General features: G+C 37.9%; 1 protein-coding gene across 3 annotated transcripts in view; it reads right to left on the bottom strand.

Moving 5' to 3' along the window:
- SNX16 (sorting nexin 16) overlaps positions 1 to 19,875 on the bottom strand; it is a 41,530-nt gene that overhangs the window by 3,113 nt on the left and 18,542 nt on the right. For all 3 annotated transcript variants that reach the window (XM_060199501.1, XM_007520136.3, XM_016186872.2), the window contains 3 exons: positions 14,066 to 14,135; positions 3,009 to 3,145; positions 455 to 574 (listed from right to left, as the gene is read on the bottom strand). In XM_060199501.1, the coding sequence (XP_060055484.1) occupies positions 455 to 574; positions 3,009 to 3,145; positions 14,066 to 14,135 (327 nt within the window). The remainder of the gene's footprint in view (positions 1 to 454; positions 575 to 3,008; positions 3,146 to 14,065; positions 14,136 to 19,875) is intronic.

Raw genomic sequence — 19,875 nt, 5'->3', positions numbered from 1 at the left:
TTCTAATCATTACAGCTTAACCTCTCACTAAAGAAACAGTAATCACTTTGAATTTACATGCAGCAAAAATTGTGTGCTTTCAAATATACCAGTTTCATCATTATTATAAGCTAGGCAGGATGGCTGCTACCATTTTCTGAATGGGAGAGTAACAATGAAGATTAAAGTAGTTTGTCAAGATGAACAAAGATCAGTGGATTAATGGAGTCTGAGTCCTATTATTTAACACACAACTTCAAAATAAATTTAAGTAAGGACAACAGCGATAGTTACCATAAAACCTGGGTGCCAAAGGTTCATATTTAGGAAAAGTCTAGAATACTAGTCTTGTTTGCTCACCAAATTCATGATAGGACATTTAGCTCAGGAAAAATTCTCAGTATAATAGTATGATTATCTTATCCAGTTATTCAGATCATTAGGCTATAGTAAACTAAAGGTTACATATATATACCTAGATTCTTGATCTAAGATATCTTCATCAACCTCAAGTGCAGAGGACTCCATCTTTGTGTTATGCCCATCTTCTGTTCTCAATACACGCAGAGATTCCTCAGATCCTAATGACAATGTCCTAAAAGTAAAACACAGTAACAATTTATTTTCTATGACTAAAAGATACTATTTTTATTGTTATGAGGGCATATAGCATTAACAGTCTTCAGCTGTTAGGTCCTAATGGGCTTGTATAGCTCACAGATTATTTACTCTGGTATAGGGAAATGAGTACTCACAATTGATCTTAAATTATTTTAGTTCAATTCACTATATTTTGATGAAAAGGCAAGCTATAGTTTTTTTTTCTCCCTCCCCCCAGCCCCTCTCTGGTATTTTTTTCTTTTTCTTTTTACTGGGGGATTAATGTTGTAAAGTTGAAAGTAAATACAATAGTTTGCACATGTGTGACATTTCCTGTGAATAAATTATATATCTTAAAAGACTTATCTCTTTATGAGAGAAAGAGAAAGACAAACCCCTGGATACTAACTACTCTCGAATATATGATGTTGAGGTATGAACTTATGATTTTATGCAAGCACGTTCTGAGCTTTACTTGCTAAGTTACTTTCTGGGCTGTAATTAATAATATCTTATGCAGGGCAGCTTGCTCTGGGTTCCCCACCTCACTAGCCATTGGGAGAGGGAGGGTCAGAGCGGCCCCCCAGGGGTCCCGGGCAGCTCAGAGTGCTGAGGGCGATATGGGCAGGGAGACAAACATTCAGTCATCCCTGGGAAAAGCCTTGGAAGGCAGTTCGTTTATTGAAAGGAAAAGCAGATATATATATAGGCCATAACTCGGGGGGCAAGGTTTGGGGTATCCAAGCACAAAGCAAGATAATCCATAGTTACATTTTTACCGACAGACTGTTTGATCATAACCTTTACAATGTACATTTTTCCAGAGGTAAATTGCAGGCACTTTAAAGAGTGGGGAAAAGCTGAGCAATGTTTGCTGGAGTTTTAAAGTTAACACAGTAATCCATGGTTTTTAATTAAAGAAGGAAAGTGGGGGGAGGCGGCATATGTACAAAGGCGCCTATGTCTGAGGGTCCAGCCGTCATAAATTCCAGAGACTGGAGGAACCAGCCCTTCTCTGGACCTAAAGGGAGAGTTGGGAGTCAGCCCGCTCAGATCTCATGGAAATAATGGCCTGGGCATTCGGGGACAGTGGGTTTATCCTCCAACAATCTTCAAAAAATTTGTTATATATGTTTTTTTTTAAAATTTTTTTAATTAATTTTATTTTTGAGAGAGATGCAGAGAGAGAGAGAGAAACACCAGATCACTGCTCAGCTCAGGCTTATGGTGGTGCGGGGGATTGAACCTGGGACTTAGGAGCCACAGGCATGAGAGTCTGTTTGCATAACCATTATGCTGTCTCCCCCGCCCCAAAACTTTGTTATATATGGTTTACAGTAGACACAGTTGTTGGTACATGTAAAAAATTTCTGTGAAATTCTGTGAGTGTTCTCTCATCTCCAGCTTAGATTCTTTTTTAAAAAAAATTTTTTTTTAAATATTTTATTTTATTTATTCCCTTTTGTTGCCATTGTTGTTTTATTGTTGTAGTTATTATTGTCGTCGTTGTTGGATAGGACAGAGAGAAACGGAGAGAGGAGGGGAAGACAGAGAGGGGGAGAGAAAGATAGACACCTGCAGACCTGCTTCACCGCCTGTGAAGCGACTCCCCTGCAGGTGGGGAGCCGGGGTTCGAACCGGGATCCTTATGCCGGTCCTTGTGCTTTGCGCCACCTGCGCTTAACCTGCTGCGCTACAGCCCGACTCCCTCCAGCTTAGATTCTATTCCACCAGCACATACCAGGACCTGAAATGCCTCCCACTCCCCTCCAGAGTCCATTACTTTGGTGCAATATGTCAAACCCAGTCCAAGTCTTGCTACCCGTTTTCCCTACCTGTTCTTGCTTCTCAACTTGTGTCCATGAGTAAGATCATTCCATATTCATCCTTCTCTTTCTGGCTTATCTCATTTAACATGATTCCTTCCAGCTCCACCAAGATGAGGTGAAGAAAGTGAACTGTTACTAGCTGATGAATTCTTACAACAGATGGATGGCTAAGCAAATTATATATATATATATATATATATATATATATATATATATATAATTTTTTTTTTCTTAGCCACCCATCTGTTGCTCCCAGGGTTTGGCTATTAAAAACTGTGCTGCTATGAACATAGGTATACTTAGATCTTTTTGGATAGGTGTATTTAATCCAGGAGAGGAATTGCTGGGTCATAGGGTAAGTTCATTTCTAGCCTTCTCAGAGTTCTCTAGTCTAATATCTTACAGAATAGACAGAAGTCTATTTCCCTCTGCTTCCCATGCAAATGTTCAGCTACCTATGTATCCCAGTCTGTATGGAAACACACCAGGAACTATGATCTTTACAACTGGAAATTTCTTAGATCATATTAGAATAAAATGGCATTTAACACAGAGTATTAATAGTTGAAATTGACTTAAACTGCAAATAGCACAGCATACCTGAATCTGTTCTCTAGAGTGTCTATGTAAAGCTGTTTTTCTCTGAGCATTTTCTTCAGTGATTCCAATTCTTTTTGTTTTTCAAGTAGTTCTTTCTGAAAACGGTAGTTTGTCTCTTCTAAAGTTTCACAGAAAGCCTTAGACAACAAAACAAACAACACATGCAGAAAAAGAGTAAAATTAACTACTTGCCAAGAAAGCTGCTTTGTATAACCATTATGTTGTCTCTCCAGTCCTGATTTAATTTTTATTTTAAGTTAATGGTATCCTCTTCTGTTGGGCTCTGTAAAGTTTTGTGGGCCAGAGGAATAGCTCACTAGGTAAAGTGCCTGCTGTGTCATGTAGGAGGTCCAGGCTCAAGTCCCTGCATCACATGAATGTCCCATGGTACTGGGGCAACTCTGGTGCTGTGGCCTCTCTCTCTCTCTCTCTCACTGGGGTAACTCTTGTGCTGCAGCCTCTCTCTCTCCCTCTCCCTCCCCCCAATATATAGTATCTCTATCTGAATGGAAATGTGCTCCAGAAACAATGAAACCAAGCATATGAGAAGTCTGAATCATACATAACAAACAAACAAAACTAAAACAGAAAACAGAAACAAAGTTACTGGTTTTTCTCCCAAGTTGGACAGCTATTTCTCAGTCTACTTGCATGTAGGTATTCATCAGCATTTTGTCATTGGTTATATACTGACTTGCTTTATAAGACATCCTTGAGCAATTAAATTTACCGCTGTCACATCTGTTATCATATATACTACATGCTATAAACTAATTTTTTAAAATTAACTTCCAGCCCAGACTTTCCCTAAGTACAGACACTTTTGCTTAATCATATGCCAGTAGTCCTCTTCAGTTAAATGGATTGATGGCAAAGTCAAACAGAAAACAGTTCTGAAGAAATATTTGCTCTACTATCTTGTCATTCAACCCCCTATGAGGCACCTTAGATTACTGCATTGTCCTGATTTTTGTGGCTCCAGGGTAAGCCACTCTTCCCATTTTTCTATTCCTTTCTTTCCCTTACTGCCTCATCAACATCTCTTGTGTTTTGTCATTTGCTTTCTATACTTAATACTCTCTACTTTAGAGCTTAACCAAACTGCAATACTGACAAATGAACTGGTTTACCCGTGTTCACTTTGGCACTCTTCCAAACCAAGCTAGTTTTCTTAAAAATAGTTCTGATGATATTACATGATTTAATAGTGCCTGAGGATGAGGTTAAATATGTGACCTTGGCAAATGAGGTACGTCAGGATATGAAATATGCCTCTTACCACAACTTCATAGCTTGCATTATTCATGGCTGCCTTCTCCTAGTTCTCAGAATATCTTATGTTCCCACTAACTAAACCACTTAGCTCCCCAAATATTTGTTTTTATAGTTGTGAGGACAGAAAGCATATCATTCAGTGGCATGCTATCTTACCTAATTATAGGCTGAAAATTAAGAACATTCTCAGATTTAAAAATTCAACCATATTAACAACATTCTGAAAAAAAAAAAAGCACAGTCTTCAACTATCACACTAATAAAACCGAAGACATAAGAGAATAAAAAAATAAATGAGCCACATATAATTTCCACTGGTAACAATATGGGTGATTACACAAACTAAAGCCTCCAGCTACAAAACACACAGCTAAAATCTCAGCTTTTAAAGTAACTACAAGAAGAAAAACACAACAGTAAATTTCCTGGCAAAATGAAATGAAATTCCATTCAGATGTTTGAAGACAACCAACCTTCCGAGTGGAAGAAGGGGCAAGGGAAAATGACATTTTGGTAATGCTGCAACCTTAATACTAGTGAGGTCAAAACATGTTGAGTTAGAAACATCTAGGGGTTTAGTCACAAGAAATGAGGCAGAACAAAGCAAGGGTTTGAAGAGCCAAGCCATTAATAAAAGTCATGAGTGTCTTGAACACATCTATCATAGTGAAATGAGACATTTTACCCATGTGTCAAAAACTGTACTATAACTCACTAATACTGTCCCTCCTCCCCCCCCCCCCCCAAAAAAAGGAAGGCATTTATCAACATAAGGATGCATTCAGAAAGATGATCTCATCCTGCCTTCTGAGAGGTAAATTCTTTCCTGAAGTATCTATAACCAGGAGACAAAATTCCATTTGGGCTTTGACTCTGAATCTATGCTATCACAATTAGAAATACCTATGCTGAGAAGCTAGCATAGAAAATGGCCCAGGACCAATGTATTTTTGTAGACACAAACAGAAACTTCTTCAGAGTGACATATCCTCAACTGTGGTTGTATAGACTTCCTATGTACCAAGCTGTCATCAAAGTGAACTTACAATCCAAAATGATAAATACAGTATGACATAATTATACTGCAGGACTAGAATTTCATAACCTCCAAATAACATGACTATAGGGCCATAAAGCATGAACATTAGAGTATTTTAAAAGCCACTATTAACTTGACGCAAACAAAACAAAATATCAAGATCTGAAAAATATTGACAGTGACATTAAAATTCTATTTATTTATTGAATAGAGACCGAATCAAAAGGGAAGGGAGAGATAGAGAGGGAAGCTTTCTCATGAAGCTTTCTCTTCCTTCAAACAGAAACTGGGGACTTATGAACTGGCCAGCCCCAAAATCTTAATATAGGTATTAGATAGGAGAGGGGACCAGGTGGTGGTGCACTGGTTGAGTGCACACATTAGAGTGTACAGAGACCCAGGTTTAAGATCTGGTTCCTAGCTGCAGGGGGAAAGCTTTATGAGTGGTGGGACTGTGCTTCAGGTATGTTTGCCTGTCTGTCTCTCCCTCCCACCCTCCCTTTGCATGTCAATTTCTCTCTGTCTCTATCCAATTAAAAAAGAAAGTATTAGAGTAAACATGTATGAACACAACAGTAGTAGTGACTGAAAGACAGAATAAGAAGATAACTAGTATGTGACTGAAAGACAGAATAAAAACATGTTTTTACAAGTAGTGACTGAAAGAATAAGAACATAACTAGTATGAAGCACAGAGAGATGGAAATGGATAGCATGAAGGAAAATTTTAAGACAAATAGAAAAGAAAACAGCAAATGCACACACACACACACACACACACACACACACACACACACACACACACACACACAGTAAATTTGTTAAAGGTGGCACAATACTTCAAAGCACTGAAAAAAATGACTATCATGTAGTATTCTAGACTCATTTAACCAGACTTCCAAACTGAGAAAAAGATAAAAAAAAAAAAAATCAGGAATCAAGGTCCAAAACATCACTAGCAAACATTTACTGAAAATATTCTAAGACTTTAGGCAAATAACTCTTATAACAGAACAAATGTTGCAAAAGGATAAACCATATAAGGCATGAAAAGTGATAGAACAACATCACTAACATACTTAAGCATTTAAAAAGACAAAGAAGAAGGAGAAGGAGGAGAAGAAGAAGAAAAGAGAAAAGGGATGCACAGCCCAGAAGAAACATTTGCAGGGGGAGGGCTCAGGTCCTGAAATTTAATGACAGAGGACTTAGTGGGGGTTGTATTGTTATGTGGAAAACTGGGAAATGTTATGCATGTACAAACTATTGTATTTTACTGTTGACTGTAAGCCATTAATCCCCTAATAGAGAAATAAAAAAAAAATTTTAAATCATATATCTGATAAAAGATTTATATTCAAAATACTCTTACAAGTCAAACCCTTACAAGAAAAAAAAAAAAAGCTAAACCAGAAATTGTGAAAAAACAATTCATTAAAAAAAGAACATTTTAAAAAATATACAAAAAATGACGACCTAAAAATACATTAGGGAAATTGAAATTAAGACAGTAATAAAAAATACTACACATACAAGAATGGTTATTACCCAAGAAAGGTAGTATCAAATGCTTGTGAGCATGAAGAAACTGAACTCTCGTATTTGCTGCTAGTATTGCAAAAGAGTATAGTTATTTTAGAAAACACTTCCATCCTGATTTCCCTGGGCAGTTGAACTCACCTATGTGTCCTGGAACCTTACCTCCCCAGAACCCTAATCCACGAAGGAAAGATAGAACTAGGCTGTCAGTATTCACGTACAAAGGAGAACTAGGCTGTCAACAAGGGAGAAGCAATTATAGGAGCCAGAACTCCCACTTCCTGCATCCCATAAAGAATTTTGGCCCATACTCTCAGAGGAGGAGAAAATGTTAGGGCAAAGATGACTAGAGGGTTCTGAAACCCACTTCTATCAGGACCCAGAGAAAGAAGATGAAAAAAAGGAAGGACTTTCAGAAGTAGAAGGCAGAGTCACAGAAAAAAAATGGGCAAATAGATATATAAATGGAATTAATAGTCAACCCACATCTGTGACCTTGGGAAGAATTACTGCAGTTTCCAATGAACAGGGACACAGAACTCTGGTGGTGGGAATGGTGTGAGATAATTATGTTATCTCATAATTTTATAAATCAACATTAAATCACTAAGAAAATTAAAAAAAATAAATGTTATTTGTGACATAACAAGACTACTGCATTCTTATGAACTGACTCAGAAATAAAAAGCGTGTTTTGCAGGGTTATCTCTGATATGATCTCATTGCTTTTTATTTCCGAGTGGTTTCCAATTGTATGCATAGTCCACATTTTGTTTCTACTGTTTATCAGTAGTTGAGGGGGCATTTGGATCATTTTCTACCTTGGGCTACAAACTCTCTCTTCAAAGGCCTCACATGCAACATGTTTTCATTTCACTTGAGTCAGTCCCTAAGAATGGAATAGTTTTGTTATGTCACTAATCATTTATTTTTGCATACTAAATATTGTATATACTGATAAGCACATATGTAGTAAAGCTTTTATATGTATAAAATCATTATTATTATTATTTTATTATTTTTTTATCAGAGCACTGCTCAGCTCTGGCTTATGGTGGTGTGGGGGACTGAACCTGAGACCTGGGACTTTGGAATCTCAGGCATGAAAGTCTCTTTGCTAAGATGGCACCTTGGAGGCAGCTGCTGGCAAGAGCTCCAACTAGCAGAGGCCTATGACCTAGGATTCACTGGATAGAGTAGGATACCGGGCAGTCAGCAGGAGGGTGAATAAGGGATCCTAAGTGTGACACCAAGGAGGGGTCCTATAGCTCATTCTTGGGTTAGAAAACAGAGGCCAGGAGGTAAAAGAAAAGAAACCTTGTGATTATTTCTGAAGCTCACCCCTCCCCCCACACCTGCCCAGGGGGCTGGGCAGCCTCTCTTAGCTGGCATCCTGCTGAGCTACTTTCTTTACCAAGATTCCTGACTCACCAGGGGTATTATTCCAATCCTTTTACTTTTTGCTTTCCTTCTCTTTTTTTCTAAGTGAATGGAGCTCTATTTGAGTGACAAAATATCTGACCAATCAGAGCCTCAACCCTGCCTGGGAAAGACTACCTGGAGGTTTTTTTTTTTTTTTCTTTTTTTGGATACTTCCTACAATTGGCTGTCTTTGCTTAGGCTGCTTGAGCAAATCTGGAGCCCTCCAAGCTGCAGACTTAGTTGTTGGATAGTATGCCAGCTCCACCTGGCTTCTGCTTAACCATATGCCTATATAGGGATAGATTTAATCCCATTCAAAGCTTTGGATATTTACATAAATCACTTTTACATTTACATAAAGCACCACACTCCCTCCAGGGCATTGGTGGTTTAGTGGTAGAATTCTCACCTGCTCCACCCCCTCTCCTTGTCACACCCTGATCCTCTCCTTGTTACACCCTGATCTTCCACCAGTCACTTTTCGCTCCACCCTCTCTATATCACATCCTGTTTCCACCCTACTTGGAGAGTATAAAAACAGCTGCTCTTCTGATTAAAGACACTTGGAAATTGCTTTCCGGCTCCGAGGGTTCCAGAGTGTATCTCCTGCGAAGTTAGTGCGGTGCGAGTTCCTGATCCCTCTCCCACACAGCAGCCTAGATCGGCTCCAGTTGAGTTCTCTACAACCCAGAGAGCACTAGCTTGGGAAGAAGCACCCTCAGGCTATCCCGGCACTTAGTGTTAGGGTTTTTTACTCTATTCTACTTTATTATTACTGATATATATGAGTCCCTCCCCCCCTTCTTTAGGTTGACCAAAATTAACTGTTATTGTTTTTTCCATTGCTAGGTGACAGGGTACCCTATCCACTGTGAGAGGAACTTGGTTCACTCTACCTCTTCCTTCCACTCTCCTTTTTCCCTCCTCCTAGCTAGTTAGGAAAAAAAAAACAACAACTTCTTTTACTGCTCTTTTTTTTTTCTTGTCTTCTTTTGCTCTCTGAATTCACTGATACTCGTTTGTAAATTATTTTGGGGAAGAAATCTGACTCAGATTTGCCTGTGTGTGCATGTCTTCTCTACTTCCCTTTACCCTCTTGCTATCCCAAGAATTTACAGTGGACAGTAGATTTGCATAATTGTCTATTCTCCCTTTTCCTTTTTTCCTTTCTCTTTTTCTTTTGGATTTGGTTGCTACTTTTTCTTGGACTGGAGGTGATGTTTGACTAACTGGCATTGGTTAAACTGCATCAATCCTTGCTTCAGTTAATATCGTAATTTCTGAGGTTGGTGACTGCATTTGTCATAAAGGTATTTAGTATAGTGTGGCATGTACTCAAAACACAACAACTGAAGAACAACAGAACAGAAACATAAAAAACAAATCAGTAAAAAAAAAAAAGGTTAAATCAAGAGCAAATAAAACTGCTACCACAATGAATCCAGACAGGAGGCCAGAAGAAACTTCAAATCAGTCAGAAGTAACTATAGATAAGAAAAGTATTCAAGCAATAGTAAACCTAATAATCACAGAAATGAAGACAACTCTGGAGGAAAGGGCTATCAGAATTAGGGAAACAACAGATGAGACCCTCAAGGAAAATATTAACTACCTCAAGGTAATTAGAGAACTGAAAGCTGAAATAGCGCAGGACAAGCTATTATTATAACAGAACTGAAGAAAGAAGCTGAGGGAAGGGAAAACAGACTAACAGAAGCAGCAAACAGAATTAGCCAGATAGAGGATGAGCTAGAGAAAACAAAGAAAGAGATAAAAGAGCTCAAAAAGACATAGAGAAACACTGAAAACAACAACAGAGACATATGGGATGATCTCAAAAGAAATAACATTCGTATAATTGGCCTACCAGAGGAAGAAAGAGAGGAAGGGGAAGTAAACATTCTAAGGAAATAATAAAAGAAAACTTCCCAGACCTGAATAACAGAAAGGACAATAAGATTCAAGAGGCCCAGAGAGTCCCAAACAGAATCAACCCAGACCTGAAGACACCAAGACACATCATAGTTACAATGAAAAGAAGCAAGGATAAAGAAAGGATCCTAAAGGCTGCAAGAGAAAAACAAAAAGTCACAGGGGAAAACCCATAAGATTATCAGTAGACTTCTCCACTCTGAAAGATAAAGATCACACTCATAAACAGAAGTTGATAAAGAGTAACAGAAATGGAAACACAAAGCAGGTTATAGTAGGGCACCAAAGTAAAACCCTTGGGTGGAGGGTGAGGGTGGATGTTTGGCTTCATGGGACAGGGGTGGGGTGGTGGTGGTGGGGTGGGACACAGTGTTTTGTTGGTGGGAATGGTATTTATGTACAGTCCTATTAATTTGTAGTCCGATAAATCATTAAGTAATATGAGAGGGGAAAAACTGATTGAGTGTCTCAAACTTTTAAAATCACAGACTGAGTCTTTTTAATACATAGGCTGAGTCTTTGATATGTTGACTCTCTTAAAAGCTTAGTCCAGGGAGTCGGGCGTTAGCACAGCGGGTTAAGCGCATGTGGTGCAAAGTGCAAGGACTGGTGAAGAATCCCGGTTTGAGCCCCTGGCTCCCCACCTGCAGGGGAGTCACTTCACAGGTGAAGCAGGTCTGCAGGTGTCTATCTTTCTCTCGCCCTCTCTGTCTTCCCCTCCTCTCTCCATTTCTCTCTGTCCTATCCAACAACGATGACATCAATAACAACAACAATAACTACAATAACAATGAAAAACGAGGGCAACAAAAGGGAAAATAAATAAATATAAAAAAAAAATAAAAAAAAAAAAAAGCTTAGTCCAGGGAGAATAAAAGCAACCAGTGGCATAGTTATATACAAATAATGTCAAAGGACATAAAATATGGTGATGGTGTGTATGATACAGCAAATCCCAACAAAGGGATTTTTCAAAGTTAACCCAATTGCCAAACAATGTGATTATTGCAATAATTATCTATTGTCTTCTTAAACCCTAAGACAACAGGACTCTCCCACTTCCTCTAAAGAGCCTATGTTTCTCCCAATCCTGGAACCTCTGGGGTGGGGCTGACTTCCCTGCATGTTTCTCTCAAGTCATGCCAAATGATACTGCATCCGCCAATTCCAACCTAATCAATGCAACAAGTACCATCTCAGCATGCTTCACCTCAGACTGTGTACAGAGACATCAGGTATGGAATGCCAACCCTTCACCCTTATCACTTGGGTGAGACCTTTCCTTTCATGGTATTCTCTAATTCCATTCCAGGAGGTTCACTTCCTAACAAAGTCCCAAAACCTAGATATAATCCAGGTCCCGTAAGATAGAGCATATGTTCACATGCATCCATAAATTAGGGCAAAATATATACCTGAAAGTAAAAATACACAACAGTCTTTAGTGTCAGTTCATAATGAAAGTGTCCACTTAGACTCAGATACCCTCCTCACCTACTTCCTATTACAGTTCTCTCACTCACTCCAAAGCTAACCTTATCAAAGCAAGGACTGCAAAAGCTGAAGGGCAAGAGACTGGCATACTTTAATGATGACTCTTTAGTCACTGTCAGGCCATTCCACCAGCTGGGGCCCTAATTGGGGAGTCCTGAGACTCCCAAACAGACATGATGGGCCTATAACTTGAATAAATTGCTGTATCTCCATTGTTACCAGTCATTTCTATCAGGAACAACAAAATAGACCCCTTTGTGGGCCCCCATAGGACCCTGCCCTCAACTTGGATCAACAATGGTAGAGAATGTTCCATCCTCCAAAGGGAGGATGGACAACATACTCTATGCTACACCTGAGGAAGATGGGTTGATACTGGGGCAGCTTGGAATGTTCCTACTCATGACCACAGAATAGAGGGATATAGAGGTCACACAGGATCCTAAGCTAATTATGGGCCCCACATCACATCAAATCAATGGGGTTTATAGTCAACAATATTTGTACCCCTTTCCTATATTAGGGAGCTACTCTCTTCCCTGACCCAGCTTTTTGGTCCTTTTCCCAGCCATGACATCATCTCCCTAGACAATAATTAGTATACACCTGCATATCGATTTTCAGGCTCAGGCAAAAAACAAACAAACAAAAAACTAGTATAGCTACAGGCCCTTTGGAATTTAACTAAAATAAGCCTACTAGCTATCTACAAAATGGAGGAGCCCCCCCCCAACACTTCATTTGCACTATTCCAGCCTTTAGATCCGCAATTGCTCAACTATTTGTTTGGCTTTGTATGTTAACTCTCTTTTCAGCCACCAGGTACTTGATGCTAGAAGGATGTGACCAGACTTCCCTGGACAGACAACTCCACCAATGTGCCTTGTAGTTTTGTTTCCCCAGAGCCCTTCCCTACTAAGGAAAGAGAGACAGGCTAGGAGTATGGATCAACCTATCAACGCCCATTTTCAGTGGGGAAGTAATTACAGAAGCCACACCTTCAACCTTCTGCATTCCACAATGATTCTGGGTCCATACTCCCAGAGGGTTAAAGAATAGGAAAGCTATCAGGGGAGGGGATGGGATATGGATGTCTGGTGGTGGGAATTGTGCGAAGTTGTACCCCTCTTATCCTATGGTTTTGTCAATGTTTGATTTTCATAAATAAAAAGAAAAAAGAAAAAAAAAAAGAAAAAACAGATTGCAAGAAAAAAAAAAAGTCTCTTTGTATAACCGTTATGCTATCTACCCACCCCCTCTTTTTTTTAAACCAAAGCTCAGCTCTGGCTTATAATGGTGTGAGGGATTGAACCAAGGACTTTGGAGCCTTAGGCAGGGTAGTCTCTTTGCATAACATTTATGTTATCTTCCCCCATCCATCACTATTCTATTTAACATACATATATAAATATTGGATGATTGGATATCTGTGAGATATCCAGAAAATTCAAATTCATTGAGATTAAAAGCAGATCAGTGGTTTCTGGGTTATGGTGTGTGACTAAGTAAAAACTAACTAAAAAATGGCTTGTACGAACTGTTTTTGGATTTATTGGAATAATCTAAAACTGGATTTCAGTGAAGTTGGCAAAGCTCTGTAATCTACTAAAAATATCTAAAAATAATTAGATATTTACAAAGGATTAGCAAACAGCAAGCAGGTGAATTTTAAGGATGAAAATTTTCCTTCAACAGAGTTGTTTTTTAAAAGCTATGACTTTCACTCTGTGTAACACAAAGAACTTATTCAGTTGAACTGAAAACACCATAACCTTACCATTTAAATCTGTTCCATTAAACACTATCAAACATTTAGGGGAGGGGCTTGCATAAAATCCAAGCCATTCTATTATTACCAGATCTATTTTGTGCATCTAGCCAACTGCTTCAAGAAATGGACTACTTGAACACGTCAGTTACTGAAATTTGAGTAGCTTCAAGCTTGAGCTGTACTGATAACAAAGACAGTAACTTCCAGCTTTTGAACGAAGTTTCAAATCTGATTTTAACTGCAGGTCTTATACTTTTGATACAGTGATGAAATAAACTCAGTATCCAAATAGTACTGTTAAGTATAGTAAAATAAATTGTTAATAATTTCTTAACAGTAAAAATAGTACATAAAATACAAGATTTAATTTTAATGCTTCATTGACTACACATATGAATTTTAATTTTTTTCATGAGTATGTCCATGTATACCAATGAAAGAAACCTTTGACTTAAATATTAAAAGCTTTCTGTGTAAAAGTACCATGAAATGAAATTATTATGTTTTGCTGTTTATATTCCATCCAGGTAACAATATAGATATTGTACTGTATTGTTTGTTCTTGATATATGATATAACACTTACCCTGCTTTCTTCTAGGCTGTCAAATGGACCTGGTGGATCATCCAGACAAAGAAATTCTCTCACTGCAAGGCTTTTCAAAGGGAAAGAAAAATTAGCTTGAGCTTAAGGAAGTTTGTAAAAGTTACTCTAAAGTTACAGTTTTTCATAGTTCTACTAATATATAAAAAAAAATAAAAAGCCAATCTAGTTTGTATTTTAATGCAGGAATCCAAAATGCAAATATAAAACCTATACAAAACACAAAGATTTCAAATTATTTCTAAAACATCATGAACATGAATATTATAAATTTACACTACATAAAAAACTGCTAGATATTAAACATAACTCAGAATAATAGTACAGAAGCCATATATAAAATGGTGAATAGATACTGTATGACTTTTAAAGAAATGTTAATTTGGGCTAGTCAAAAAGAGTCACATAACTCTGTTGTCAAGAAATATAATTTTAAATTCATATTTCACAGTCTTTTCTTAAGTAGTTGCTTCTAACTTAAAAGAGCTTATTCAAAAACAAGTTAAACATTTTTCTTAGTTTCATGCTTCTTTCTTTTTTTCTTCTTCTTCTTTTTTTTAACCAGAGCTCAGTTCTGGCTTATGATGGTGTGGGGATTGAACCTGGACTTTGGAGCCTCAGACGTTGAGAGTATCTTTGCATAACCATTATGCTATCTACTCCTGCCCCATGCTTCTTTCTAACCTAAATATACACACAAGAAAAATTAAAATTATTCCATTTCAAAATTACCTGCAAACCACGTAATAATATGATGTTGTCATTTTACACTTTGAAAGACAGGCAATGACTACATTTTTTTTTGATGCAAAAATACCCTTCCTAAAAAGTAATTTTGGGCAAGGGGAAGAGCACAGCAGAAATGCATCATCTGTGTATGTCCAAGGCCTCAGTGGTGTTAATTCAACCCCTGGTATCACCATGCTCTGGTCGGGGTTGGGGGTAGTGGTGGTGGTGATGGTTAAATGTGTCTCTTTTCCCCTATATCTCTCCAGTTTCTCTTGAGAGCAATTAAACTTAAAAGACAGATAAAGAGGATAAAACCCAATTTTAATTTAGTACCATTTAAATTTAAAAAAGTAAATGAAAAGCATTTTTGATAAAACTGTTAAAATGTAAATGTAGAAATATATTCTTTTCAGGTGTAATGTGTAAGTGATTTTTTCTGAAGTACTACATAAAGAAAATGAAAAGGGAAGGGTATTTGAACTTGATCAGAGAAGTAGATGACAACGAATAGTCAGAAAAGATAAAGTGGGAATTTTAGTGTGTTTTGTTCCCAAAAGAAAGTACAGTATGACTGACTATAGATGAATGTTTCTTCAAGGAAATAATTCCGAAGATACCCAAAACAAAACAAAAATGAGCATATTTTTCTACTATAAGATATTCACAACATAGGTAATAAAAATACAGTAATGGACATGAAGAAAAAAAAACTGAACATTCATGATCGTGAACAAGACAGATGAAAGGGATCTTAAATGATCTAAATGAATCATTGATAGCATACTTCTAATCCTTTGCTCTCCATAGATTTTCAACCAGAAGTATACCTAGATACTTCCAGAAAAGGGGATTAGCCCATCTATTAAAATAAACTATCCTCTGTTGAAAATCAGAAAATCAATACTTTCACGGAGCTGAGATTCTCTCAGTTTTTATTATCTTAACACTTTTCCCCCCTTTAGTAGATTTTTATGGTCATTTCAAATAAATCCAAGTAACTTTTCCCATGGTAAACCTAAAAATATGTCAAGAATGTTTAACTTGGGCTGGGGAGATAGCATGATGATTATGTAAAAAAGACTTGCATGCCCTCTTTTCAAGCTCTTGAGTTAAAACTATCTTTGCATTTGGTTTACAGACTTCTTCATCAGATGTCTATTTTCTTTTTGCTTTAGCAGGACTTAGTGATAGAGGAAGGCAGTCAACACCTTCAGGCTCTGTTTCAAGGGTAGGTGCATACAAGCACCTCTGGGACATGGTAATGTTTTAGAAATTCTGACATTGTTTTTCTTCCTAGGAAAGGAAGTCCTTAACATCTCCTTAGCAATTATTCAGATCTAATCTTGTTAGATGTGTTCCTATAACTTCGTTAAGACATCCATACTACATTATGCTGTTAGGCTGTTCATCAAGCAATCTGCTTCACTAAAAGGAAGATAATAGTCACTAGACTATGCCAACATTTCAGAGTCAACTGCAGTATGAAGTTTCCAGTTGTATAATGGCAAGCTCTTAGCTAACAAGAACAAGAAAGTATGTTTTAAGGTGTTAATAATATCAACAAGGAAGGTGATAAATCTATATAAAGTAATGTAAGATAATTACATGACCACATATAGCAATTTCTCTACTATGAGGCCTATTGTCAGGTAATGTAAAACTAGTTGATAACCACTCTCCTATATTTCTAGATACATTTGTCTGGTGAACTAATGTACGAACTAACACTATCTGAAATGAAAGTGCAAAGATGTTTAAAATTCTAGTTGTATAGTGTGGAAAAAAATACTAATAATATGACTACTACAGTAATGTGGTTCTGGTATATTGAAAAGCAGGCATTCATTTTACAGAAGGAATAGTCCTGAGGTGTAAAGACATATAACATATATCTATCTATACACATATTTACATATATAAAGGTAGGAATGTACTATGCAGATTTTACTGGCTCAATCTTCATTTCATATATGGCTGGTTGACAATCTCAGACTTTTTAGTGATCTTCTGAGTATTGCTTTTGATTTATATTCACTTTGTAGCTCATGATACACACACAATGCCTCTCCAGAGGATCCCTGCTCCAAGATGATATTTATAGACAGAGAGACAGAGATGTGCAGGAGGTGAGGGTGAGGGATAGAGCCTGTAGCACTGTTTCACTGCTTGTGAAGCTTCCCACCTGCCCAATCCCCAGGAGGTGGGGATCAGGGACTTGGAACCTGGGTCCTTGCACAGGTTGACATAAGTGCTTAACCAGGTATGCCACTGCCCAGTCCCCCTCAACTCATAATCTTAATCTAGTCTTCAGTGCTTTCAAATCCTACTTTATACTTCCAAGCACTACTTGGTCATTGCAAAGAGCACTTACCTGATCCTGATCTGAGTTCCTGCTACTTTTATAATCTTTATCATGCCAAATAGCATTTCAAGAAAAATTCTCCATTTCTTCATGTGGAAGCCTGATTTTTCCAAATAAATTTTAATACTAGTGAGTTTATTCTCAGTTTCTTTCATTTCCTTTCTAACAATGACACAGTATAAATGTTTAAACTACAAATGACTAGCTATATCTTCTCTCACCTGCATTTTTTATTTGCCTGTTTTTGTTATCATGTGACTTTACTGATCTAGGCCAGGGCAGGTAGAAAAAGAGAGATAGAAAGAGAGAGAACAAGAGAGAGAGAGAGAGAGAAAAGAAGAAGAAGAAGGAGAAGGAGGAAGAGGAGGAGGAGGGGAAGGAGGAGGGAGGGCAGAGGGAAAGACACAGTACTGAAGCTTCCTGCAGTGTGATGGGGGCTGGGCTTGAGCCCAGGTTGTGTCATGACAAAGCAATTACGCTATCCTGACGAGTTATCTTGCTGCCTTCACTTTTATTGTAAATAATCAATTAATCTTTAAAAATGCGTCTCAACTAAGATACACTTCACTAAAGAAACCAACAACTCACTGGCTGAGTATATTAACATAATTCCTATCATTTGATATTTCATTAGAGAGAGTACATTTATACAATAATTTACTTTTAATTTATTTTATCTTCAATACAAAGACACAAAGGTTTAGTATGGGACTAAAAAAAGGGGATAAGACGTATCGACTTCTTTTTAAAAAAATGTTTTTTTTTTTTTTATGTTTATTTGAGACAGCCAGAACTTGAGCGGAGTGTGGAGACAGAGAGAGAGATAGACAGAGAGACACCTGTAGACCTGCTTCACCACCTGTGAAGCTTTCCGTCTGCAGGTGGAGACCAGGGGGCTTAAACCCAGGTCTTTGTGCATTGTAACATGTGCTGACCCAGGTATGCCACCGACCGGCCCCAATGTACTGACTCCTTAGTTGTGAAAGCCTTCTTTTATGGATTGAAATATTATACAATGCGCTCTCTTCAAAAGTAGTCTCTGATTTTAGAGACTGTTGGTTTTTATATCTTCTTTTTGTGTTTGAATTCATACTAGTGCTCTTCCTTTGAGACATGTAAAAATATACAGAAATGGAGGGAACATTCATGTTTCTAACTACCTGTAACATGTAACTGTACATTTTTGTCATATTTACCCCCAATCCCTTTTCCTATAATCAAGTCCCCCTTTCCTATAACAGTACAATAACATACCCCCATAAATTGGCAATTTATCCAACAACTATTTGTGGAGTATGAACCCTGTACATTCTGAACTGTAAGTGATCAGTCACACAACTTACTATTGTATATGTATCTTACTATCTGAGGAGCATAATCAGATCATCTAAGAATTAAGTTACAAATTGGAATGCTATAAAAGTGACACCTAGTATTTCTCAGCTTGCATTTCATGAGAAATAAATCCTGATGATAACTATTCGAGTGACAAGACAAGTTTTTACTTCTCTTAAGACTGGCTCATGGTGTACTATGATTCTAGAAGTACAGAAGTTAATTCACTTTGTGTAATGGGTGTGTGGAGGCAGCAGGAGCTGCAGATCAAAATCTGTCAAGCTGAAATAATACAGATACAGAGAGAGCTGGTACAGACTCTGGTGCTGGTGGATGACTACTGGTCAGAAAGACCATTACTTCAGGAAGTATGGCTGGTATTGAGATCTGAAGGGCATATACAGCAATTATCTACAGGTGTAGGGGCAGCAGTGCGAAACACTGCTCTTCCAGGGTGCATATATTTGAAGAGGCTTTGGGGGACAAAGGAAAGAAGTGATCTGGGGAAAATTAAAAGATCCGTGTTTGGTCTAGTGGTCTAGGGAGATAGCAGTATGGTTATGCAGAAAAGACTTTCATGTCTGAGGCTCTGAGGTTTTAGGTTCAATTCCCAGCACCCCCCCCCCCCCCGAGCCAGAGCTGATCAGTGCTCTGGTCTCTCACTCTTTATCTTTCTCTCTGTAGCTCTCTATTACAGAAAATAAAAACGTATTTTAAAAAAATGACCAATCGTAGCTGATATATAAAGAATGGAGGAATAATAGCACATGCAGACAGATAGGCAGAGACAAGAGAGAATGATTTAAATCTCTGTGCTTACTGTGGCTCCGGTGGGCTACAAAACTCAGAGTAGATGAGAAAGATGAGTGGGGAAATCTCTCTAAAAATTAAGATGAGAAGCGAACTGCCACAGTGACACTAGGAATATTGAAAAACAGATGAGTGATATTTAAAAAAAAATAAATGATTAGGTGAGGGTAGTAATGGAAGTGTTATGGATGACTTCCAGGCTCTGGGTAAATGATGATGATAGAGGAAATGGAGAAAAAATTTTTTTTTTAAATTGCCATCAGGGTTATCACTGGGGCTTGCTGCTGGCACTAGAAATTGACTACTCCTGGTGACCAGCCCACCCACCCACCCCATTTTTCCTCCTCTTTTGATTTTGATAGGAGAAAGAGAAAAACACCTGTAGACCTGCTTCGTCATCTGTGAAGCTTCCCACCTTGCAGGTAGGGTGTTTGTGTGTGTGTGTGTGTTGGGGTGAGGGTGGGCTCAAACCCAGGTCACTGAGCATCATAGCAAACTCGCTTAACTGCATGTGTTACCACCTGGCTTCCTGGAGAATTTCTTTTAAAGCTTGTGA

This window comes from Erinaceus europaeus, chromosome 1 (assembly GCF_950295315.1).
Source record: "Erinaceus europaeus chromosome 1, mEriEur2.1, whole genome shotgun sequence".
Classification (NCBI taxonomy): Eukaryota; Metazoa; Chordata; class Mammalia; order Eulipotyphla; family Erinaceidae; genus Erinaceus; species Erinaceus europaeus.
Note: the sequence above shows the minus strand (reverse complement) of the source record. Positions and strands in the feature narration are given on the sequence as shown.